This window comes from Pyrgilauda ruficollis, unplaced genomic scaffold (genome assembly GCF_017590135.1).
Source record: "Pyrgilauda ruficollis isolate IOZ18807 unplaced genomic scaffold, ASM1759013v1 scaffold25, whole genome shotgun sequence".
In the NCBI taxonomy this organism is placed as follows: domain Eukaryota; kingdom Metazoa; phylum Chordata; class Aves; order Passeriformes; family Passeridae; genus Pyrgilauda; species Pyrgilauda ruficollis.
The window spans coordinates 10,189,926-10,216,754 of NW_024523822.1; the positions used below are offsets into that span (position 1 = coordinate 10,189,926).

Below are 26,829 nucleotides of genomic sequence, written 5' to 3' on the forward strand. Positions count from 1 at the left end.
AGTTGTTTGTAAATAGAAAGAAGAATATCAACCTGAATACTGTAAGCCAGTAAAAAGGAAGTGGTGACTTCAGATCAGATACAATAGTCAATAGAGGTGTTGCTTTACAAGAGGGGCCGTGTAAAAATTTCCAAAGCAAGAAGTAAAGAACTCTTTATATATTAACTTCATGGCTGCTCTCTGGATATGAGTCTGAGAAGTTCATTAATGCTTGCTCTGTATTCAGATCGTATGTCACCACATTTTTAAGTGAATGTGAAATTACTTTTGGATGCAGAAACTAAAATGGATCTGAAAAATCCTTTGAAAGTAATATTTCTTTTTTAAAATTCTCCAAAGCTATAGTATATTAAACATTTTGACATTTAGAACTCAGTCAAGCATTTGAAATTATGCTGTTTTACACGAAACCTAGTTTAAAGGAATTGCTTAAATAGGTATGTCCACATGTAGAAACTTCAATAAGGAGAGGGATTTTTTGTTTGTTTTCTTAAAATGCATGATGACATGTGCAAAATTGTATGCTATTTCAATAATTAATTTTATATACTTTTTTTTGCCTTAGATATATACTCTGATTTGCACTAGTTTCTCTGAACCTGTTTCAGATTACTGGTTATGTCAGTGACTGTTTGGATATTAGTGAAAGTTGGAGCTATTCTCAAATTTTCTTACTTTGAGGTTCTTGATTTGTAAACCTTAATCTTTGTTTGTGAAATTAATCTCTCAAAAATAAAGTCAATGAAAATAAAGGGCAGAAGTTACAGTACTTCATAAAGATGAAAAAGCTAGTATTTAAGCAGTTGGAAAATCTTCTCCAGGGCTTTATGGAGCAGAAGGCTATTCAAGCTAATTCTTCCTGGGATCAGAAATGAAAATCTGACATGAAGTGGAATATTTCTAGCTCACTGTTAGAACAGTATCTCGATATTCCTTGGGCCTAGAAACTGATCCTGGATTCTGTAATCCTCTAGAATCCAGGCTGCCTGATGGTAACATTAGTGTTCAAGTTACTTGAGTCATTCTACCAGATATGAACTCCTCTTAACACTTCCCAGCCACAATTGTAGCTCCTGGATTTTCATCCTTTTTTTTCTTCCTGTATTTTAACAGCAATTTAAGAACAATTTATAGCATAATTGTTTTCCAGTTTCTCTTTAGACATTGCAAAACACTAAGTAATTTTCTATTCCTCATTTTTTGTAAATATATGAGCAATTACTTTTTAAATAATATTTCCTCTTTCATCTTTACACTTTTCACCAGTTCAGTGCTTACTCTAAAATACATTATTTTGTAGGCCAAGGTGTTATTCCTGTCTTCTTTGTTCCACCTTCTTAATTAATGTCTTGTTGATATCAAGCAATCACATCTCTTCCAGTCTTCCACTTTATCACACATACGAAACAACTTTCCAGTTTCCACTATTCATCAAAATAGCAAATATTGCTCTGTACAGTCCAGCATTCAGGAAAGAGTTTCTCATCTGAGACAGAGAGTTTGTTATCTCATGTCACTCTGAATCCATCAGTATCTGTGTCCTACAGGCAAATGAATGATATAGACATATTAGTCAAAATTACTTGCCTTTGTTATTCATGGCTCCTTTTATTGCTTATCTTGTAGTCATTCACAGCCACCCCACTAACTCTTGTGGTCTCTTCTAATATTTTTTTCCTTTTCTTTTTTCCCCACAGAGTGACTACTTGTTTCTCTTTCATCTTTTCTCTGATGAAGTTTGTGTCAGTCACTTTATCTGACAGACCTCAGTTCACTAGTCCTAGAACACATTTACATTATCAAAAACCTTAATTCCTGAGGTCATTCTTAGGTTATGGCATTCATGATTTTGTTTTCCTGATAGCTCCTCCCTTTTGAAGAAGTCCAGCTCTTTCCCTCCCAAAAGGAACAGTAGCATTCACAAGATATTTACACCAGCATATGCCTAAGAAAGGCAAAAAACCCCTGTGCATCTTCAGGGACTTCAAAACCCTTAGGACCTGGGGTCTTCCCAAGAACATCCTGCTGCTCAGTGCCATGTCCCAAGTTCCCTTGGCTGTTCAAAGTTACAGTCAGCACGGCAGCACCAGCTGGGATCAGCTCACCCTGCTGCAGCTACTCACACTGCAAGTACACAAGGCACCATGGCTGGATGTGCTGAGCTTTACTTACACTTTCATTTGTATCCCCCAGTTCAGAAAACTGCAGAGTTATATGGGCTAATTCATAATTTGACAGTAACACATTTAAAATTGTCTGACACACCAACGATCTCAAAACCACAGTAATGTTCTCAAAGTTCTTATTCTTAACCTTGTCCTGATATTTAAAAAAATATTAGCAATTCATTCCAAATAAAATTATGCTGAAAACCTCACTGTATGAAATTCTTTCTCAACTTACCTACCTCAGAGCTCAGCTTAATCAGCAAGAACACCACATTGTGCAATTTATTTTTTCCACTTAGCCTTTAAGTTTAGTGTTTGCAGGTTCGTAAAAGCTGGTTTGTGCATGTTTTGTGCAGGATGTGAGGTTTCTTTCAGGCAGAATTTCTGTTGTTTCACTTAAGGAAATTAGATTTTTCTTCTGTCTTCTTTCCTGACTTTTGTTTTACCCAGCAGACATTTTCTAACATCCAGATCTTACTTTTGGTGAACACTCTCTGTTCAACTACTAGTTTTCTGTCAATGTAACTTTTTGCTTCTATGACATATGTGTGCATTGATCAAGTGTTCTTAGTAAGTTCTTAGTAAGTTGTTAAGAAAAAAAGAATAGAATTTGAAAACAGAATTTTAAATTTCATATATATACATATATATATATATGAAAATATGTGTTCAGAGTATATAGCTGAATTGAAGGTAAATGAGCTCTATCTTCATCATAACTTAATAATACAGTAAGGGAATAGATAATGAAAAAAGCACCCTCTAAAATGTCTGAAATATCTGTGCTATTTATTCCATATTCAGGAGGACTAGGCAGGAGAGAAGAGTGCCTAATTCATATTATGATGACACAGCCTATACTCCTGAAAGGTATTTTAATTTATATAGTAAAAATAGATAGAGTTGAGTAATAAATTTTTATGAAGCATAGTCTAAAATTCTAATTGACCTAGACTAATGATATTTAAATTTACAGTGCACTTTATGCCATATTTCTATAAATACAGAACAACTAATCTCCATAGTTTTAAGTACCTAATTTTCTTTTTAGCCCTCCATTAATTTGACTTTGGATTTTTTGAGCATAATTCTTAACTTGAAAAATTTTTTATTCATTAGGTGTGGGAGGAAAACTCAATAGTACAGAGGAGCTTAGGTACAACTGAAGGTTTTTTCTCAGCTTTACTGCACCATAATTCTAATGGCTAACCTTTTCTGTCACTAGAGGTGATTCTAGGGCAATTTACTTAATTTCATTCTTTCAATAACCTGAGTACCCTAAGATGGTACTCAGTTTTTAGTATGTTACTGCCCACACTGACTTAAAAAAGGGCTAACCAAATGCCTTCAAATTGGTTTTGAGTGTTTGCTGTGCTAGGAACCAAAGTGCTATTGTTCTTCCTAAATTTTGTTATGTGTATAATGTATCATAATGAGCATAATATCACTAAAATCTGACATGTAATCTGAAAAGTTTCAGAGTGTCTCTGGAAATGGTTATTTGATAACAGCCTTTCATGTTTAAACAGCTAGGCCAAAAGAGAAGGAAATCTGAAGAAAAGAGCAAATCAGTGTTCCTGTCCCTCTTTAAAATTAGATGTTTTATACTTCTCTGTCCATTTTAAAGTCAATGTCTGATTTTTGTCTACTTTATGGGAACAGGTAAAGCAGGGATTTTTTCCTAACAAATGGCAAGGAATTTTTCTTTTATTTGATTGCTATAAATAAATACAGTCATATTTAAGAAAAAATAAAGTGCACTGCAATTTTAATCCCATATTTATGTATTTATGGTGTCTGCAATAAAGTAGTTTTATCAAAAACTCTCATTTAAAATACTGGTTAACTGGAGAGACTGGCTTCAGTTTTGAGGATGAGGATATGGATTATCAGAGAGAGTGTAATGATGTACCTGTCATACTCCAGCAGTATTCTAATTTATATGGGATTAAATCTAAATCTAATCTAAAACTCAATTAGATTAAACTGAAATGACTTTCATCCAGCCATTGATCTGGCAATAAACCATTTGAAAAAAAAAAAAAAAAAGGTCACTCCCATAACCATCCAATTGGACATAGAATAAGCAAGGGTAGCTGATTGACATTCAGATATATTGCACCCCATATGGTCTTCCCTCAACATAATATCCAGGAGATGTGAGGTTATTAAGTTTGTAAACATACTGCAAATGCTCAGATTCTGCAGCGTGAGAAGTTTGGAGAAAAGGCAGACAAGCAAAAAAAAAAAAATACTGCTGTGATTCCCAGGAACAGATTCATGAAAATTCTTGGATCACTGTCCTTTAATCTATGGCTAATATTTTAAGTACATATAAACAGGATGGGTTTTTTTCCAAATTGGTGATATAGAGTGTCTTGATATTTTCTGATAATCCCTGTCTTCTCACTCACTGTCATGTGGAAATCATTGAATACAGACAACATAGGAGTTCCCTGGCTTTACCATAGAGAGATCCTGAAAGTACAAAACTCCAGAGATTTAGTTGAAACTCCTTAGCCAAATGGTGGATGATTTGTATCTAGTTTTAATATACTGGAGTAGTGGCACATAAGCAGTTTATCCCCTCATTTCTTAAAGCAGTTTTTTTGTCCCATTATTTATTTTCTTGATGTTTTTTCTTAAGATAAAATACTTCTATATGTGTTTTTTGTTGTCATCAACTGATATGCTGAAGTGCTGCTGCAAATGCTTGGGCAGCCCATATTCAGTACCTGGAAGAACAATACCACTATAAAAATTAATTAGTTTTCATTGTTTGATCATTGAAGTGAATTTTCTTCTTCTTCTTACATACCTGTGAGAAACCAACTACCCTATCAAATAGAAAAAAAGAATATAACTGGCAAGGTTATGTATTTGAAGTTAAATGCAATATTTTAAACTCTTAATGTATGTTATTTTTGTTAATGTTTTGTCTCCACAATTAGTTTTTTATTATTCCACAAACTCAATGGCCATTAAAAACATGAAGACATTTATGTATGCAAAGATAAGTGATCAATTAGTCTTTATGTAACTGAAGTTTATGGCTTAACTGCTGAAAAGACTAGAGGTAAAATATAATAATTACATAAGGAAAAAAAGCCCTATAATTTTCTTGCTGTTTGGTTTTGAAAAAGTTGATTTTCTTCATACCTGAAAGAAATATGAAACGTACAAAATTATTTTAAAACATTTGGAAATCTTCCCATTTTTTTGAGACGTGGTCATGTCACATGAATTAGAGTGTTAATAGTAATACATCACTTTTTAATAACACTTCTTTATTTTGACTGCATTGTAAAGGTGGTACAATGGTGCAAGTTCATGGGCAGATGATATAGTCAATGGTTCAGCTGAAAAATATGGGTAAGTAAAGAGTGTAGTGTTGCAGATAAAACTAAAATGTATTTTGGATCTTTATAATAATTGCACTAAATTTATTCCTAATAAATGTATTTTTCTTGATGCCTTTCTTTCTTGACTCAGAACTAAAGCACTTATGTTCTAGTCTTTTTTCCAAGATTAAACTTTTATTCAGTTACAAATAGAAAAAGAACGTTAATTATGTTTGAACTATTTTTAAAACATGTTCTCACTGTTCAGGGCTGCTTTAATGAAAAGCGGCTTTTTAGTGATACCTGCCTACATCTGCAGTGTTGGCAAAGGTGTCTTTGAGACCTGATTCTTTTCTACTTTTAGAAATAATCCCACTTCTATCTGTCTAACCTATCTTCCTTTGTGATTGACGCATAACCCATGCAAAATGCTGTGTGCCTTAGAATCTGTACTTCTTCCCAGTTGTAGCTGGCTTCTGATCGAGAAAGCACACAAATGTTCCTTGCTTTTAGTTCATTGACTTTACTGCTTCCCCCTCATTTTCTTATTGCTCTTGCAACAATTTTCTTGTTTTTTACTTCCTTCCTTTGTGAATGTGAACAGAGAACACGAGAGACTGTTAAACTGAAATGCAAAAAATCTGATAAAACCCGGAATGAATCCATCAATATTTTAACGTGGGCTTCTCTCTTGTTTAGAGAGGAAGGATTTGTGAGGGTCTTTTCCTAAACATTTGTGCAGTTGCAGAGACTTGAGACTGTATATATTTGCTAGATTTTTCAACCACAGTGCCACTTTTCATTGGGTCTTCATTTTTAAGTGCACAGCAAAGGCCATATTTATCACTTCATCCTGGAAACTGTATAGGCAAACTGAAAATGAAGAGCATTTAGAGAAGGTTGGAAAGTGCTTGGTATAACTAAAACTTTTGCTTTTGATAATCACATGGAATAGTCCTGTCTTACTTCCCTTTTCTTACTTTTTATCCTGAATAGATGCCAACATAGGTAAATATCATGGGTATATATCTAAAAATAGTTTTTTAACATGAAAAGAAACTTATTAGTTACTACTCTCCTTCTCCATTTAAATATAGCTCCTAAAATGTTTGGCGAAAGAAAAAAAAATATTTGTGAATGTGAACCATTTTATAATGGTTCACATTAATTCATAATGTGAACCATTATGATTTTAAATAAAACATAAGACCTAGATATTATATCTATGCCTTATAACTATTATAAGGCATCTATTCTAACTGATAAAGACTGCTGAAATGGATCAGATTATGTACAGATCAATGGATTTAGAGAATGCCTTTAACAGAAAATGAATGCTATTTTGCTCATTCATAATTTAAGAACTTAAAAGATTGTAAAGTCTTACATACCTGCTGCTGTTTGAATGATCTGATTGAAATCCTGGTCTCATCAAGGGACAAAACTCTTGATATCAGAGAGGTCAGAATTATGGATCTGTTGCCAAAAATTAAGAAGAAGAAAAACACGTAGCTGCAGTATATATACATAATAACTGCATATACATAATAGTTACGACTCTGGTTGTGGTAATTTACTATTTAAACATCTGCCATATTATAGGTGTTTGAAAATGTCACTGAAAAAAAAGGCCAACTATGTATAAGTGCCATATAGAAATAAAGTTATATTTCATATCTGAGGAAAAAAATCCCACAAAATCCATCAAGAACCAAGTACTTCTCATATTTTGCACTTAGTACTACACTTTAAAAATGCATATTTAAGTTACATGATTAGTTTTAAGCCTACAGCTACTTTAATTGATTAGTCTATAGTCTAGGTGCTCTGCTGAACTACTAATTTGAATATTCAAGCTTTACTAGGAAATTCTTCTTTTTCATTTCTTCCCTCTCAAGGTCCTCTGTGCATTGTCTTATGTACCACTATACTTCAGTCATAAGACCTGTTAATTAAAACCCAGGCCTGTTCCTGGTTTTGCTCATACATTGTAGTATAATATTCAAATTGAGTGGGTGAAATATTGTGTTCTGAAATGGGAAAAAATGTGGAATATATTTATTATATAAAGCTGAAAGTGTGAATATTTTGGAATATTTCCAGTACTTTAATGGAAGTTTAGATTATTATCTAGAGAGAATCACTGCAGTAGATTCAGTTATAAAACTGAGCTGGGGTGAAGGAGAGGAGAGGATTTCAGCTCTCATCTTTGAGAATTTTGAATTCCCAGCTAATCAGCTTTATCATGATCTTCAGTGAGTCATCTCATGAACATAGAGATGAGTATTCCTGCAGGGCAATTCTTTTGCTTGTGTCAGTTGAGAGTCTGTTTTAAGGATGTTGAAAGTTAGAAGTAGTTGGCAAAATACAAGATACTGTACAAGGCAGCTGGCTATATAAGTGAAAAGTTCCTTGCAAGTACTAGAAGCAAAAAAGTAAAAACCCTCTACAACTTTTTTGCAGATAAAAATGGTATGAAATGCATATAATTTCAGTCTTCCAAGGATTTACAATAGTTATTTTTTTATTGATATTTAGTTGTAATAGCTATTATAAAGCTCTAACTGCATCAGAAGGATCATAAAATAATTTGGGTTGGAAAAAACCTTGTCTCCTTCAACTCTCTCAGTGAAGCATGACTTCGCTATTCCTCAGCAAATATATCAATGATGACACATATTTTGGAGAGTAAATCTCAACAGGTGTAGGTATGTATGCTTTCCTTAAGCATTTTTGTAATTGTACCATGCCATGTGTTAGCATGGTCAGCTGTGTCCACAGCAGTCACGAAGTGAGTGCAGTGTCAGGTCCAGACACCTGAGCAAGCTGTGAGCAATTGCATTCTGTGGCTGCAGCAGAACACAGGAGTGTGGAGCACAACGTGCCTGGGATCATGGCAGTGTTCCCTGCTTTGTCTGCTCAGCTGAGTTGGCAGAATAGTTCAGACTGTCATGTTGCAGTTTAATCATGCCTGTCACTGGCATGGAGATATACTGGTAGTTATCCCATATACCACAGGGTAATATGCGTGTGACCAGATCATACAGTGTATGGATGCATGTATATATGTGTATACGTGTGTGTGTGTGCATCTATATTACATATATTAAAAATTATAGACTATTATATATAATTATTAAAACATTATATTACTATTACAGTATTATATTACTATTACAGTACACTATTACAACCAAAATATCTTGCTTTACCTTTTTTTTTAAACCAGAGTACCTAAAACCGTCCTGTCCTTTAAAAACTAAAGCAGCACATGATTTTATATTAGGTTCCTTTATGAGTATAGATGAGTTTCCCTTTATGAGTTATTTGCTGAGATATCCTGTCACCAGTTTTTCTAGAGATTTGACAGTGTGCTGCTCTTTCCCATTTTCCATTGCAATATTTATGACTCAAATTTAAGTTGTTTTGGTACTAGAAATAACATTTGTTTTTAGACATGCTTATCTATGTTATGCTAACAGAGGATCTTGTGTCTGTGACTAAACAGCAAAGTTCCTATAGCTAGTAGAAGAATAACATGTCCAAGGATTGAAATCCAGCAGCCATCCACAGACACTGACAGGTATTGCCATTGTATATTAGCTGGAGTTTGAAATTATGATACTTAGAAAGTGTGTTGTTGTAATTTTCTTGTTCCGTTCAGTGTTTCTAGATTAAAAAGATGCACTAGGAGCTGAATTGTAGTGTACTGTAATCCTACAGCAATTCTATTTTTATTTCTTCAGTTTTTTGTTACAAGAAAAACCTAATGTTAAAATGATGATAGGCATGATCTCATAATTTTTACAGAGTAAAAGAATTTAACATGGGCTTTTAAATAAATGGTTTTCAGTGATTTTGGGGAAAAAAAAGAGATCTATTTGTTATGTAAGCTGTTACAATTGCTTACTGTTGGAAAATGTTAATCTTTTATAAAACTTTTTCTATCCATAAGTTTAGATCAATGACTATAATAATTTGTTGAAAATTCTTTTTATTTGTTAAGAAAAGTAACAAATCTGAAAAATTAAAAATCAGAAAGTCTTATTTACTGCATAGGGAAAAGAGTTCACATTTGAAATTTGCAGTATATATATATATATATATATATATATATATATATATATGAATGGAGATAAATCAGTATATAAAATACATTTTTTTAGCATGTTTGGTTAGGTACTACAGCAACTAGAGTTTACAGTGGTACCTAAATGATATTAGATTCTGGTTCTAATACTTGATGGATTTGGAACACGAAGTTAGACTGTGAATACTCACAGAGCTTTCTGTGTAGTGACTTACAGAGAGCTCAGACAGTCTCATAGGGATTGGCTTGCTTGGTTAAGAAGCAAACACTGCTGTACCATTTCCTAAGAGTAAGGGAGAGTTGTGCTTACAAGTCTTGCAGACTTTGGCATGGAAATTAACCATCTACCATGCCTGTCTTCCCTAGCAAAAGTAGAAGGCTGCTACAATAGGCAGTACTAGATGGAGGAGGCCATTATTTGACATTTTATTAACTGCATTTTCATAAGGAAAAGTCTGTTAGCAAAGGTAAACAGTGCTAGTGTCCATTAAAATGTTATATGGATGTTGAATAATTTAACTAAGACTACCATATTTCCCTCTTTAAAAATCAAGTAATTCATATGATATGATTTGTAATGAGAAAAGAAGAAATTTTCATCTAGAAAATTTGTAAGGATAAATCTTTAAGAATGATATCTGAAAAGTTAGAAAATTCAATTTTTAATTTAGCTTCCTCTCATAAGTATTGCTGGATTTTGATATTCATGCATAATTGTTTACAGTGGTAAGCAAGGGGTGTCACTGCACAAGCAGCTTATCAGCTAGTTTTCCTGTAAAAGGGACAGTTGCTGAAGACTGGGATCATGTAGTACATGTGTTTACTGTTAAAAGGATAAAAGAATAAGTGAGGATGAAGACCAGAGAGTAAAACTATTTTTTGAATTGCTCTTTATATGCATATGATGTAAAACCACAAAGTGAAGCTTTCAAGTGGAAGACTGTCCCCTCGACAAAGCCCTCCATTTGCTGTAGTCCTTACTGAGAGGATTGCAGCCTGTAGACTGAGGGTGACAATCAGTTTGACCTCAGGACTCAACTTAGTCGTCAAATCCTTCAGTCTAAAAAGCAGCATTGCCTCAGCTTCAAAGGTTTACTGCCAAAATCCACCCTCTCCTTCACTTCGGAGAACTCCCAGCTGTAATTGCACTTGAAGGAAATGCCCACTGGAGGTTGTAGCAAACTGTGTATTAGCTACTGAGTGTGACATTTTTGAGGCCTTTACCTGTTTAACTGCAGTTGCTCCATGTTGTTCTGCAGAGCATAAAACCTGCCTGCTAAGCCATTAGTATTGATCCCAATGGTAAGAATGCCTCCTTCCTTCTAATCAGGCAATAGGTCAGACCCCTAATATCCTAAAAACTACTTTTTATACCTATAGAGCTAAAGAGAATGAGGCCTTAAGAGTAACAAATGGGAGCCTTAACTTCTCATGAAGACTTTATGAGAAACATGTGGTTGCCACTCACCTGTTCCTCTGTGTCCTACTGGCTGTTGGAAGGAGAGAGGAATGGAGCATGGAGTGACACCCTTACCATATTGCCCAGTCCCTGCTGCTGGGTGCTCCAGCAGTCCTCTACTCACTGACAGGAGAAATGCTGACAGACCCAAAAAAGTCTCTGTAGGCTCATTAATATTCTTAAATATGTGGATAAACAAGATAAGGGTGGGTTTTTCAAGACCTGGATATAATTATTTGTAATTTTGTTGAACTTAGGTGTATTTTTTCTTGGAATTTATTCCCATAGTCAAAGAATGTATTCTATGGTCATTTCTTGCCATCATGCAGATGGGTGACATTTTTCTCACCTTCCATAACACTGAAACCTCACTTAAACTGTTACTTAAACTAAATAGCATTCCTATCAAAGCTAAGGTTGTGTTTCTCTGTCTATCAACAATGTAAAAGAAGCGAGACAGTGGATGTTTTTGCTGATGAAGCTTCCTATTCAGAAACAGAACTGATAGAAGAAGAAGTGAGGTAACCTTGTTGTGGTTTTGTGCCAGGCTCACTGTACTTTTCCTACAATCTTTAGTGCCTCAGCTTATAATTACCATTTATGTGTCTCACTGTGGTGTGTTTGCTTGTTAGGAGCTTATAGATGTAGGTTCATGACGTATTGTATTATTCTGTATCTGTCTGTGGCAAGTCCCTCGTATGCTATAGGAGTGCAATTATGACCTCATGGAAGGCCTGAAAAGACTGTTTTTAATGAATATTTTGTAAACACATTTGGCAAAATCAGCCACTATACTCTTTTTAAATGTTTTTAGAAATAAAATGCTGTTACTAACATAAAAATCTTCATAATAAGGCTGTAGTGTGTCTCTCTCCTTTTTGATACTAATTAAAATTTGACTTCTTGTTACACTTAATCACCATCAAGCCACTCATTGTATTAACTGACTTCATTGTAAAATGCATGACTTCACTCAAGGAAAAGTTCTGAAGGGTACACATTCCCCATTTGTATTCTGTATCTGTTCAGTTACTCAAGGAGAGCTGGGAGGAGTGTGGTTTTAATAAATATCTCCATTAGGGTCTGGATTTTACTTTTTTAATTGCCTTGATTTAATGTATTTCAGGATATTGCTAACAAATATTACTCCTTGAAAATAGACCAATTACATTGAGAAAAAGGTGGGGCTTGATTAATTTCTGAAAATAATGGCCTGATTAATAGCCTAAGATAGTAGAAGATATCAAGAATATTGCTTGATCAAGAAATTCTCTTTTACGCAGTCTAATTTCTTCCCATTACATCTCTAACAATAACTTTTTCCACTGCTGTTTTGGTACAGTTCCATAGGCTATGGGTTAAAATGATTTTTGAATTACAAACCAATTTTTTTCTAGTTGTTGGAACCTCTGTAAGTACTAATGATGTAGATTTTCATCTGGTTACAGTCTCAGCACCACATATGAATCCATCACTTATTGACTAGCCTATATATAACAGACGTCCCCAAGTCTAATAATAGTTAACAGTGCTACATGGTAATTATAACATCTAGACTGTGGACTTTTCTACGAACAAGAGTGGTACCTCTAGAGACAATGCAATCTCTAAGAAATCTGTAAAAATCAATTCATATGAGAAAAAATGCGCAACTAAACTGCACTATTAATGAGTTCTTAGCTTTATTGAGACTATATATTATGTCAGCTACTCTTTTATTCACAGGTTGATACATTAATAGACAAAATAACAATATTTTAACCCAGAAGTTGTCAGGAAACAGACTATTGCATGGATAGTCATTACTGAGACATTGGAAACATTTCAGCCCATTTATCAAGAGTATGGAGCAAGTCAAATCATACGTGTGAAAAAACTATATGTTATCAAGAAGTTATCTCAGAAAATTTATTCCCCCTAAAAATGTATGTAATAAAATGATTTGCTCCAAACCAGTATCATGCAGCATATTTTATAACTAACAGAAAAGTCAAAGTTCAACTGAGCTGCTTTTTGACTAACATTACAGGAATTGTGAAGCAGCAGATAGACAGCCATATCAAAGATCCAGATCAACAGAGCAACGTCCTGTGCTAGAGCGGACCAACTCCCGCTCCCGATCCACAGAGCGTCCTGACTCAAACCTCATCAGGTCGATGCCTTCATTAATGACTGGAAGATCTGCCCCTCCTTCACCTGCCTTACCGAGGTGAAACAGACAAATCAATCGGACTAAACCCCTTCTGCCCCACCAGCTCACCATTTTATTTTCCCAGTAGCTAATTGGTATCGCCTCATCCTTAGCTGATTGCTAGCAGCAATAGATACTAACCCTTTCAGTGTGAACACACTATTTATATTCTACTCTGGATATAATGGTGTGGCTACCATTGCAAATTGCTTGCTAACAGTATTTAACTATATTTGTTTATGATTTCTCATTTGTCAGGAATCCTGGATGGTTTCCACATAAAGCACCTCATAACTATCATATTCTTCTCTTACAGAATGAGAAATTATTTGTGTTCATCAGACATTGCTTATGGAACAACCATCATAACATCAAATGAAACTATTTTTTTAAAAAAAAAAGTTTCTTTAGATGCACTGTACTAACTTTGTCTATTACTTTTCATTTTAACCACCATTTTCTCTGACTACATTTTACTGTGCCATAGTCTGTACTGTTCCTGTTTGAGTACCCCTTATTGATATTTTGAGGATTTCTATACATTATTCTTAGCTTAAACAAACATAATACAATAAAAAAGTGAGCACATTCTAGATCATGTTCAGGAAAACCTCTCTGTATTTTAGAACTGCAGAATACATTCTTTTGTTTTCTGAAAGTTAGAGTTAGTATCATCAAATCCCCAGTGAAAATTGAGTCAAATATCATTGTCTTTCCTCAGTTCATTACTCTGTTTAGACAAATTCATGTAATCTCACTGCAACTCAAAGGTAATTTAAAAAACAAGCTGAGTAAAGATAATTGAATTTGACTTGTGAATAAATTTATGTGTATATGGCTATTATATCCATATGCACGTGAATATGCACACAACACATTTTCTGGCTTAACTGTGTGAAAAACCTTGTTATGGAAGCATCCTCAGCCTTAATTTGGCTTCCTTTTAATGGAGAGATTTCTCTTTTTAATCAGGTCTTTTTCTGAATAGAGATAATAGTTTCCCTCTTGGACTGCAAGGGTCCCAAGTGATGTAAAGTCTATTTAGTCACGTTATCAGTTCTTGATGATATTTAAGAATGACCTTGTCATTTAATGGCTGTGGTTTGTTTTGATATGTGTCTCATAGGTCACATCCTCGAACTGGGTCTGTCCAGACAAGTCCATCAAGTACTCCAGTAGTGGGGCGAAGGGGCAGGCAGCTACCACAGCTCCCACCAAAGGGGACGTTGGAGAGAAGTAAGTGGATGCTTTTCTCCCTAATGACATTACCAAATTGCTCATCAAGGTCGATTATATTCATTATTTTTCTTTTGCCATTACAGTTGAAATCTCTTGCGTTTTTGTGTACAGAGTTGGGATTTGATAATGGTATTGCATTTTGTACTGTGTTTTCAATTAGGTTTAAACACCTATGAGACTCTTGGCTGGCATGAATAATCAGCAGTATAATGCACGCAAAACAAGGCGGACTATTACCATGATCCTGTTCCTTTTGAACTCAGTAGGTGTTTTGTCATTGACTTCAACAGGCACAGGAAATGATCCTTAGTATGTTGTTTAGTGACAAAATTCTGGCTCTTTTGGGAGTCAGGAACCTAGTTGATGACTTGTGGGCTCACCTGGAGTGTATTACAGAATGCTTATATAAAACCTCTGCATCTTGAAAGAGGAAGAGCACGAAGACAGGTAATAATCTTTAAAATAAGAAATGTCAGATATTTTCTGATTCATGTTTTACTGGTACTGTAATTGTGCCTACTTTTAATGTCTATTAAAAGCCCTGGTTGATGGAGATATTTTCTGAAATGTTTAGAGACAAAGGTATATAAATGCATTCTTGACAGCAAATACATTTTCATGATTATGTTTCTACTAACTAGGTGTGCCATGCAAAATCAGTCTAAATGGCCATCAACACTCCTTTTTTTTAATCCTTCTTAACATGTATATTGTATCTTTAAAAAAATTCTGTTGTTTTTAACCCCTGTGCTTTGGTTCCTTTTTTTGTTGTTTTTGTTTTTGTTTGTTTGTTTTGTTTTTTGTGACTTTCCGTAGACAATGGAGACAAGGAGATAGAGTCTTATGAAGGTCTGTACATAAAGAAGGACTTGTTTTTCACCTGAAAGCCTTTTTTCAGAGGCTGTATAGGGAAAAACAAACCCAACTGCAATTGATGTTACTTGATTACACAGACATAGTCAGAATTATTGTCATAATGATTTAGTCTTTATTTTTAGGCCTGTGGCTCAAAAATTTTACCGGGTTCTGCATGAAAAAAAAAGACAATATAAATAATACTATCTAAATATGATTGTCATTATAAAAGTACCTAAGCCTGTACCCATTTTTAAAAACCTAGAATTTGCCCTATGGCAAATAAAAACATTTCAGCAGTTATGTATGTACATTTCCAGGATTAGCAGATATTCATGCACATGTTTATAGATAAACATTGGAGGATATTTCACATGCTTTATGTTAGCCATTCATTTAATCAGAATAATGTTTTTATTGCAAATATTTTATATTTTATAGTGTGATACATTTGCTGAATTAGTAGGCAATTTGAAAATATTATGGGAAAAAGTATTGCATTGAGATAGTCTTTCAAAAAGTTAAAATATTTTTGCTTAAAATAAAATCCCCTTATATTTTACAGTATTAAAACAATTTAATTTACTTAATAACAAGCCACAAGATATCAATTGCAGTCCTTGGTTGTACCACTGAGGGTCTTTATGTAGTATTAATGTGTTTGTCTCATCAAACTTTTTAATTTAGTATTTCCAATGTTTACAGTATTTATTTCCATTTTGGAAACAAAACTTCATGAAAAGAAAACTCTAGTTTTCTTGGATCATCACTCTATTATATTAATTTCTTTGTCACCTTATGTGTTGTGAATTGCTTATATGAAATAGAGTCTAGATATTCCAGGAAATAATCACATCTAATCACATGATGTTTGCTGTCATTTCTCTATATGCTTTTATGTTTTACCACTCTTCCCTGCTCTTTGCTTAGTATATCTATTTAGACTCTGAGCTCCTCAGAGCAGCAATTGTGAAGTGCTGTATATTTTTACTGTGTTTCATTAGAGAGGGTAGAAGCCTTCTTTATTATTTACATCATAGGTTGTATAGGGAGAAATGTAATATATGCAACAAAATAACTATTTTTAATAGGAATTCTAGAATTTTTTCCTCTGGTAAGTACTGCTGGGACTTGAGGAAATCTCTTTTTACTCGAAAACTGAGTACTATTTTCCTTTTACTTTGTCTTTTGAAAAAAGTAGTCTTTTGGAAAATCTGGGTTATGGAAAATTGTCAGATCCACAGATTCTGATGTTCTAATACGCAATCAAAGCATCATAAGTGACTCAAGATACAGCAATAAGAAGTTTCATATTGAACTTACATGTATAAAGATGGTAAACACTCTTAAAAACCTAATCCATAGGTACAGCTTTCATAGAGCATTCTATGTAATTTTCTGTCATGAATTAAGAGCTCATATTCTAATACCAACAGAGTTTTTCTTTGAGGATTTTTCTATCCTTCTCTAGGATTTTCTTTAAAGGGAGTAATAATTTTCCTTAAAAAGGGTAGTCTCTGTAAGAACAGCAGATTATCTAACTTTGTTCAGTGACAGAATATAATTAAGATTAATAGCTTTACTGTGGAGAATTGAATTTTACAGAAAGTTATTTTAGGCAAATGAAGTACCAGTTACAAAAACTGAAATTTAGTAGAATTGGAAACACTGACTATCATAGAAGCAGTTTATGTTAATATTTAACAAATATAGCATCAAGTAAACCTGCAAATTTTGTAGATATTTGAGTATGTTTCAATGCCTTTTTTTTAAGCCCCAGTGATAATCAAAATTTTTTGTGTGGTTGGGAAGGTTATATGACCAGATCAAAAAATGTTGTCATAGAGTAGTCCTTTCTGCTCTTACAGAACACATACTTGACTCAAATGAGAGAGGTGTTTCCATATTGCATGGAAATGTGCTGTGAAGGTTAAACTTTCTGTATTTTGAAATCAAGGATTTTACTGTCAGCTAGATTAAATTAAAACCAAACTGATTAAAAGAGTTAGTTAAAGGCATCTTATAGGCAATGATGAATTGAAAGTCATCTCAGCTTTGTAAAAGAGGAAAAGAAAGAAGGAAAAATATATCTGTTGCAGACTCCTACAGTGGCTCATTTAGTTTGCATACATTTGAATAATTTGTATTTCTTGCAAGGTTGTATCTGCATACCTTTTCTTTAAATGTTGTACAAATGCCAGAACTCAAGTAGAAAGAAGGGAGTAATTTGCTGCTGGAGATATTTTTTGTTACAGGGCAGCACTCACTAGAATGTGGAATATGGTGTGCTTATGGCTGTCTGACTAGAAATGCAAGGGAAGGAATCTACAGGGAAAACCCCAAGCCTTTGGGTAATTGTTATCCAAATTAGGATCAGAATCAAAAAACCATTCATTTGGATTAGATTTCTTTCCATGAACTGTATTATGTGGTTGGGAGTTTTTGCTCCAGGACGTGTAGGTGCCTCTTGAATACTTTATTTCTAAATAGCCCAAATTGTTTGCTTTCAAGAAAGCTACCTGGGAGTAGCTATGAAGGACCATACCTATCTGTGGTGTACCGATCCAAACATTTTAGTCAGTGTCCCACGTGCTCAGTAGAACATACAATATTCTTAGTTACGTTGCATTTAGAGCCTTTTATGGTCATGATATTTTTGCTAATTCCTTAGGTTGCCACTGCTCTGTTTATTGCAGTATCAGATTTTCCTGTTGAGAAGAATGACTGGGTATTTCTGAAATGTTTGTCATTGCCTTGTCTACCCAGGCTAAACCTTAGCATCTAGGCAGTTTGGGTTTTGTTTTAGATTTTATGACTTCAGTATATTTTCATGTAATGTGCCTTGAAAATAGTTCTGAAAAGATGTCTGGGACCACCTAACAAATTTTCACTACTGAAATGCCAGAAGACTTTTTTTTCAGCTAAACTTTTGCTTGTATATTTTTAAATTACACTAGAGATAGAAATATCTTGTTTAAATGAACATTTGTAGAAAGTATTGTTAAATTGAACTTGGTTTTAGTGCTGAAATGTTGATGTACTCTTAGTGTTCTGTATTTTTCACACTAGTTGACAAGAAGTGAATAATGCAGTATTTATAGTTGTTAAGGGTTAACATTATTTTTTTTACATTTATATGTGGCTACAATGTATTTCTTACTTGCCTTGGCAGAAGAATGAAATCACTGACTGCTTGCTCCTAATTAAAATGGAACACCATAAAGTGAAAGTTTTCAGTACATTGTTAATTACTAATCAGAGGGAGAGTACTTTTTCCTGATATAGGTTTTTATTTTTCCTTTTAAAAATAAGCTTAGCCCTTTCTTTCTTCTCTCCCTAAAAGATCCTCCAACCATTCACCCAGTCCCAAATAAATAGAAGATCACGTTAGGCCAAACAGATGTAGTAAAACCTTAAAATTTGGAAATGAAGTGCTCAGAAATTTAACAAATAATAGAGCTCAGTAAGGATTTGCCTTTCTATTTATGCTCTATCATAAAGACTTTAATTATATGATCTTATAATAATCTCGTGTCTTGGGAAAGTTATTTCAGAACCTGTTAAGGTCTGACATTAATGCTGATTAACTGTCCTCTTTTAACTTCAGGTGTGGGTAATCTTTTTCCAGAATAAAATTAGATATTAAAATTAACAGGAATATGGAATTAACAGGAATACTTGATTAGATTTAATCAGGGATAGCTAGAAACCATTAGTTAGTGTTTGTACCTCTCAGATACAGATTTAAATCTCTTAAAGGGACAGAGGTATAGTGACAATGTACTGTTGCAACTCACGCAGCCTGGAATGGAAGCTGCAGAGACATTTTGATGGTTAGGAAAGCACAGATACTACTGACAGAAGTACATGCCATTTATTTTAAGGGGTTTTATCTCATTTAGAACATAATTTCTTTAAATGAGAATTCGTTCTGCAAAATGAAAAGGAATTTTATAGTTTTTTACATAGCCCTACCCTACTTGGATGGGAGACACAGAAAGGTGGTTATAATGCAATTGCAGAGGACCAGTATTAAGACTGGTCAAGATACTCTATCAGCTCTGATTTTGCAGGGTTTTAAAAATATATGGCATATGGGTATTTTGTTTGATAAAAATGATTGATCAGATGTATAAAATATAGGAGAGGATCTTAGATTACCTTCAGCTTGGCTAGAAACTTGATGTCTTAAGCAAACATCGCAGTCTAAAAGATGGAAATATAGAACTTTGCACCGTTTTTGTGTGGATAGTTCTGTGGTACTGGCTGTACTATGCTAGGAACCTTCATCCTTGCACAATGTAACTTGCATTTTGTGTGCTTGACAGCAAAGTGAACAGAATAGGTTAGTTGACATCAGTAACATGGCTTTCTTGGGATACTTTCTGAGTCTGCTTTGGGGTTTTGATTTCAACTATGATTTTGCAAAAATACACCTTTGGGATGTGACTGTGGATGCTTAGTTCACTTTCCTGAGAGGCAGCAGAATCCTCAGACCCTGAAGAGTATTAAAATATTTAAGTAGTATTGGTACAATTTCCATAGAAAAACTTGAACAAACTTTACCTGTAACCCAGAGTTTAAAGTGCTTAATTAAAAGGTTCTTACCTTTCAAGGGAAGTCATAGTTTATAAATTTCTCTTGGATTGGCAAAAGCAGAAATTAAACAGCTTTATGAAATTTGAAGATCTTACTGTATAGGTCTGAGACTACAAAGGGCATAAAAGGAAAATGACTGAGAAGTCATACAGTTGTGCTTATGGCAGACATTGTTCATTTACCTTTCATGGTATTTACATACCAAAAACATTTTAATTCAACTCTACTGAAAATGGTTTTTTAAAGTCTTAGACCCATCTTCTATGCATTTGTTTCTATGAGAGAAGGTTGACTGTATAGATTATATCCCTGCTGAATATTTTAATTGAAATTTTCAATGTCCTGATTTGAATTGAAGTTTAAATGGCCTGGTTTTATCATGGAGTTGTAGAGCAGAAGTCTAAGCATAGAGTAGTTTGCATTGCACTGCATTGATTATAGCCTGAATTTCTCTATTTACAATACCCTCCTAGAACCAGTAGTTTCAAAATTACTATTACATGTTAGCTAAACCTAAAGTCGAGTAATTCAATGAGCTATTTAATTGAACATAAACTTATACATGTAATGAGTAAACTGGAAAGAATTCTGGAAACAGAGAACATGAAAAATCAATAAGCAATCAAAATCTGAGCCTTGAAAAACTACACTATATTGAATCCCATCAAAGCTGTTTTATAAATAATTGACATTTAAATTAAAGCAGACATATGGTATATCAGTAATTCAGTTTGACACTCTTCAGTATTATTACTGTTGTTACCCTCATGAGCTTTGTCACAAAAGAAAGCTGTGGTTCTTTATTAATGACACTAAAAATATATTGGTGTTTCTTATTGTTAATGGCACTTTCACTGTTGTTCCCAACAGTATTCTCTAGTATTTAAATATGCTCTAGGCAACTGTAGGTACTAGTGGAAAATGTCTTTCTTTTTGTGTTCTAACTACTCTGAAATCCAAGTTAAAAAAGCATAGTATCTGGCAAATTGAGGATATTTTTTTTTCCAAGCTGAAAAAACATTTGCTTTGTTTCTTCTGCTATTTTTAGGGTACCAAGTATGGCCACTAGTTTATGATTAATATACTATTTTAAATATGCTGTTTGAGAATGGAGGCTTGGACTTTATTCCCAGAAAAACTAAAACAAAGCCAAGCAGAAGATTTAATATAATTATCTACCAATATCTGTCTGTTTTCTCTGCTTTGCTACTTATTTTCTGCTTTCCAGTTCTTAAAAGTTTAGTAAGAAATTGGTGACAAAGAACATTAAGGGCTGCATACAAGCATCATTACATGCAGAAAGATCTCAAGGGAATTAGCTAGAGATATAAATTAAATATAGTACAACAATTTATTTCATCTTTGATTCACTAAAAAAAATAACTTCTGCCACAGACTGAGGGTTTGTATGTGATTGTGGATGTCTTTTGTTTGATGTTTTTCTTTTATTTGAACAGCTTGTAACAAAGCATGCGTGTTTTTGTCTTGCTTTTTCTCCCTCTCCCAACCCTTGCTTATCTAATGCAGCAGGAGCTGAAGAAAACAAGCATGCTGGAGTTGAGGAGGCAGAGGTCGAGGCAGGTCTGTCTCACCACAAGTGCCTATCTCCTTTAGATATGTTTTCCCCTGAGTATATAGGGAAGCTTTACCAGCCAGCTTGTAAATATATTGAACAAAAAAACCCCAGGGAATATTTATGTAATTTTATGAAAGAACAACACAAACAAATTCATTGAGTTTATTTGTCAGTTGTGAATGCTTAAAATAATTCAACATGACAAAAAGTACCCAACTATTTTACTCTTTTTTATTATTTTTTATGTAAATACTCTGTCACTATGCTCAAGTAACAGACTTAGTAGGTCTGGGTGGCTACCTCTTAGATTTGGTACAGTCTACTTTGCATTAATAATTTTTACATGCAAGGCAGTAAAATTTTTTGTATCATGACAGGTTTTTTTTCCCTTAGTTTGTATAAGCAGACTGATGCTGGACAAAAATAGTAGGCAACTGCATTAAATGGAAATACTTCAACCATTTTGTATGATGTCCTCCATCCTGCTTGGAAGACAGTTCAGTTATTAGTGTGATGACAACTGACAATTCATGATCAAATCAAACAATTGCAAATATGTTTTTCCACTCAAATATGGTGTGTTAAAACATAAATTTAATTTCTAATTTCAGGAAACACCCAGTACTGGTTCAAAGATATGCAGAGATCTAAAGATATAATTTCTCTGTTCTTCAGTTTCCTTTTCAAAGGAAGAATCATAAATGCATACATTTGCATTTACATGCCTTGTTAATAGGTTACATTCTGTTGTCCATAATTAATTAACAGTTAATCATTTCAAAAGTGGTGAAAGTGTGGTGCACAAAAAAAAAGATGAGTTGATCAAGAAGCACATTTAGTACTAGCTGGTAGGAAAAATTACTAGCTTACAAATGTGTCCCTAAGATGATAAATCCTGCTTGCCTAAGATGATAAATCCTGCGCCCTGAACCCTCTTCCCATTGTTATTTAAGAGAAGAAAATACAGATTAGTTTTTTCTTCTATAAAAAAAAGTCAGGAGTAATTACTGTGATGGGACTCATTACTTGTTCAAAACTCTGGATGCTAGAGTAATTTCATTATTTCAGTGGTGCAAAGCAGGTTTACTTTTTTAAAATTTTAGTTCTCAGTTAGGCACCCAAAGTGTTCTTTAAGATCTTTGCCTTCCTATTTTTTGCTATAGTACAGTTTGCTTTTTTATTGCTGTTGTTATGCTTCTGTCTCTGTGGTGTTCAGTGGGGTGTGTACTCTGTGCTCTTCACTCTGTGTTTTGTGGAAACTCAAGCCTAGTGCATGGAGTTTTGCTCACATAGCTTGCAACAGGTTTCTGTGTGCTTGTACTTACATCATTCTTCATAGTAACTGTTCCAACTGTTAATCATCATTATCTGTTTTTAATGTTGTAAAGACTGTGAGGAAAAACATCAAACCCCACCTGTTAATGGGCGAAAAGGCAAGTTGATTATGATATTGCTTATGAATTGTGGATGCTTGAGAAATTGAATTTATTTTTTTGCTGCATGTGTGTGTGTTGCTTAGTTCTACTACTTCAAAATTAGTAAGTTCACATATGTTCAATTCTAGTGTGTTGTTTTACTTCTTGGGTATAATTATTTTGAACTGAGTTTTAAAAATATTTCTTGGAATCAAAATCTCCAGATGTTTATGTTTTTCCAGCTAACTGTATTATGGAAGATATAGTTTACACTAGGCAGATATGTGATCAGGTTGGCTATGGAGAGCTAAGGGGGTAGGTTTATATTTCTTATTATTTTGGAATTCCTAGGCTGCCTTGCCCTAAGAGGCCAAATACAGTTTGCAGACACCTGCAAAATTGTCTGCATTGTCTTTCACTTTTATATCGGGTCTATATTCTTTTATGCTGCTTGGATATATATTTTACAAGCTTGTCACTTTTCAATGTGACTAGAAAAAATTGACCATTTTAATTATCATATGCTTCTAGAGAAAGGCTTATGTTATCAGCAATCATTTCTATTGTCTAGTTTGTAGTCATGTTTGATGTTCTCTTTCAAATGCTGTAGAAATAAGCTTAGTTCAAAGCACTGAAATGTTAACATGAAGATTTAGGTTTCTTATCTAAAAAACAGTACAAGAAAGTTGCAATGAACAACCATAGCTTACTTTGAAGTTTTACTCGAGTTCATGCTTCTAAATTGCTTTGATAATTTTGAAGAAGTATGTTACTACTTTTCCATGTACTTCTAAGACCTTATTACATGTAGATTTTGTGTCATTGATGTCTTCTGCTAGTGAATGAAATATAAACTAGGTAGTGTCTTGGATTTATTAAAATTTGGTTTTCACTCTTACAGTTCCATCTCTACCAGGAGCCTACAAGGGGCATAGGCCCAGTTACACTGTCACGGACCATTCCTAGCTGTCTATTCCCCAGAACAACGTGGCAGAGGGAATACAGATATCAGGAGAACAGGGATTGTATTTTGTGTGTGCTAGTTCGTTGTCTGGGAAGGACAACCACATCATTTTTATTTCTTTTTCTCTTCTACCAAGTGTAGACAAGACCAAATGGAGTGCCTTTGCAGAGAAGGGGCCGTGTCACCAACCTGTCAGAGCAGTCTGAGGGGTCACCTCGCTTGCTCTGGTGGCTGTGCCAGCATAGTCCCAAATGAATCCAAATCTGGGAGTCTGCTGTTGTAACTGTAATCCATGCTACTTACCAGACAGTTCAGTGTCTTACTTTTAAGATCTAAATTCCAATTGTAATAAGATTGGAGGATTTTGCCACTGACCTGACAAAGCTGACAAAACAATTGATAGTGATTTAGTCAGACTAAAGTTGGTTCTGTTCTTGGTTTATCTTCCACTCCTTCAACAAAACCATTATTTTATACACTTATAGAGCCTGAAAGATGAACATTGCACAATAAACTAACTGCTACTAACCTCTTTTTAGATACTGTGCTTCATACTTTTGTTAAGTTCTTTAAGGCATCCATAGTGTCTACTACTGAATTTCAAATATTTATTACCCAAACAGTCATTCCTTTCCAAAGTTCCTCAGGTCTTTTGCATTTCTTTTTCATGTATTTTGTATTACATCTTTTGATCATTTGAGTTTGTGAGAAAAGGATCTAGGTAATTCTGCCCTTTACTGTCTTAATTTAGGGTGCATAGAAGATGATGTAGTTACCAAAGAAAAATTTTATGTGTTTCCAATTCCCTCACTCTTCGAAATATTTTACAGGATTACATTACAGCTATATTATGGAATCAGGAATGCTTTGCAGTTCTCATCTCCCAGATCAAGAAGTGTCTGGAGCATATTTGTGTCTTGTGTTTATAGCAAGACAAGAGCCAAGTCTCTGAGTCCTGCCCTTTCTGTGCACTCTGGTTTCCAAATGCATGGGAGTCCCATCACTCTGTGAGCAGTCTGGGTGCCTGAAGGAATAGAACTGAAATTATGTTGCATTCCAGATTATTCTAAACTGTTGTGCAGTTTAGACACAAAGTAAAGAATTTAGGTGACTGAAGGGCAAACTAGCAGAATAGAGGGACTCCAGTCAGGGAAGTGATGACAGATGGACCTGCTTAACTAACTTATAGAAGTAGTGTTCAAATACACTTTTTTGAAAAACAAGCAGGTTCCTGTCAGGCCAGAGGACACTCTCATCTTGATAGCTGATCCGAGCATCATCTTTTTCCATTCTAAGCCCATTTGGATTTGTGCAATTAGGGCATACACTTGCCTGAACTACTGAACATGATTGCTGTGAGTCTCCTAGGTGCTTTCTCTTCCTCTGGCTCACTGACTCCAGACTTCACTAAGGCACCACAACAGCTGCTGAATTTTGCATGAGAAATGATACTGGATGTGTTTCACGTGGGTTGTGAGAATGCTTAACATATTCCTAAGTGTTATGAACACCTAGAGAAACACTGCATTTTCATTAAATTCTAGTTCAAGCAAAGTAAGGTTTAAATAAAGTATAGACCTGGTTAGATTGTGCTAGTTGTAGACAGGAACATACCTTCAATTTGCATGATGGGAAAGGAGTGAAATTAGAAAACCCCCACAATACAACAACACAAACCAGTAAAAATAAAGTACCATTAAAATGCTCTAGGCTGAAGAATCTACATTCTGCTAAAATTCCTTATGATATAGGGGGCTATTTTACAAATTTAGCTCTAAAACTACCAGGGAGATATTACAGATGAGAAAGAGTCTAGCTACTATCTGTAAATACCTTCAGATTTTACTTATTAAAAATTTGAGTTTGTTTGCATCTTTCAAAAGTACATGGCAATAGCACATGTCATTTCTAAGACTGGTGTGTGACAATGGGATGTCATTTTATCTACTAGACAAACACAGTTTGTCTGGTTACTAACCTAATGTTTCAGAAGTAATGCAGTAGAATGAAACAGGCCATTTTGTGCAGAGAGTATTTGCATGTAAAGATGCATGTACAGTTTCCATGTAAATTTGCATGCAAATTTGAGCAACAAGAAAACTTTTATGTTATTAAGTAACATTGACATTCAGAAGAACCTAAACCTTTCTGAAGAAACAAATCTGTATTTTTCATCTTTGTGTAAGCTGTTGATTGTATTTTCTTTTCTTCTTGGTTGGTATTTAGTGCTTACATCTACTGGCTTTCAGACCCTTTTTGTGAGCAGAATGACTTTTTTTTACATTTTAAAATGGTACCATAAGCTTCAATCTTAGCTGCATTTAGAAAGGGTAGAGCACCTGTGATTGCTTGCAGAGCTTTTATTTTTTGTGTGCTTGTGAGAGATGTATAATCATATAATACAAAATTATCTTTCTGCTTAGAAAATGTTTGAAGACACTATAAGATTGCATCTTTTTCAATAAATATAAAATAAGATGGAAAGAAAATCCTAAACCCTATATCAATCTAAACCTTACCTTCTGAATTCTACAGACTGAATTTGTAGGCTGTTCACATTTCCTTGCATGCACAGAGTATTCCCTGACATACATGGCATGGAAAAGCAAACTGAAGAGACACTATGGAAAAGAGCTTGTACTTTGCTCCATATTTATTTTGGACATTACTTGAAATTTATTTTTTTTTAAATTCATTATTCATTAAATTCTGGAGATATTTTGTTTTTTACTGTGTTTACCTTTTGCAGCAGTATGAGGATTGCCATACCAGCTCCTGACTAAAAATCCATGTAACCCAGTGTCTGGTCTTCAGTAGACCAGGTGTGGATGCTGAGGGAAAGGGATATAAGCAGGACAAGTATTCCTGTGTTGGGAATGTGTGGTCAGCAGGAGCAGGGAGGTTATTCTTCCCCTATACTCAGCACTGGTGA

The 26,829-nt window shown here is 34.3% G+C and overlaps 1 protein-coding gene across 35 annotated transcripts in view; it reads left to right on the forward strand.

The window, feature by feature from the left end:
• Positions 1-26,829, forward strand: part of RIMS2 (regulating synaptic membrane exocytosis 2) — a 445,269-nt gene that overhangs the window by 298,814 nt on the left and 119,626 nt on the right. For 21 of the 35 annotated variants that reach the window (XM_041470636.1, XM_041470624.1, XM_041470633.1 and 18 more), the window contains 2 exons: positions 13,088-13,267; positions 14,376-14,485. In XM_041470636.1, coding sequence (XP_041326570.1) covers positions 13,088-13,267; positions 14,376-14,485 — 290 coding nt within the window. Of the gene's footprint in view, positions 1-2,972; positions 3,039-5,477; positions 5,541-11,507; positions 11,580-13,087; positions 13,268-14,375; positions 14,486-15,304; positions 15,338-26,829 lie in introns of all 35 variants that reach the window. The other 14 variants (XM_041470641.1, XM_041470629.1, XM_041470652.1 and 11 more) reach the window with 4 other exon arrangements.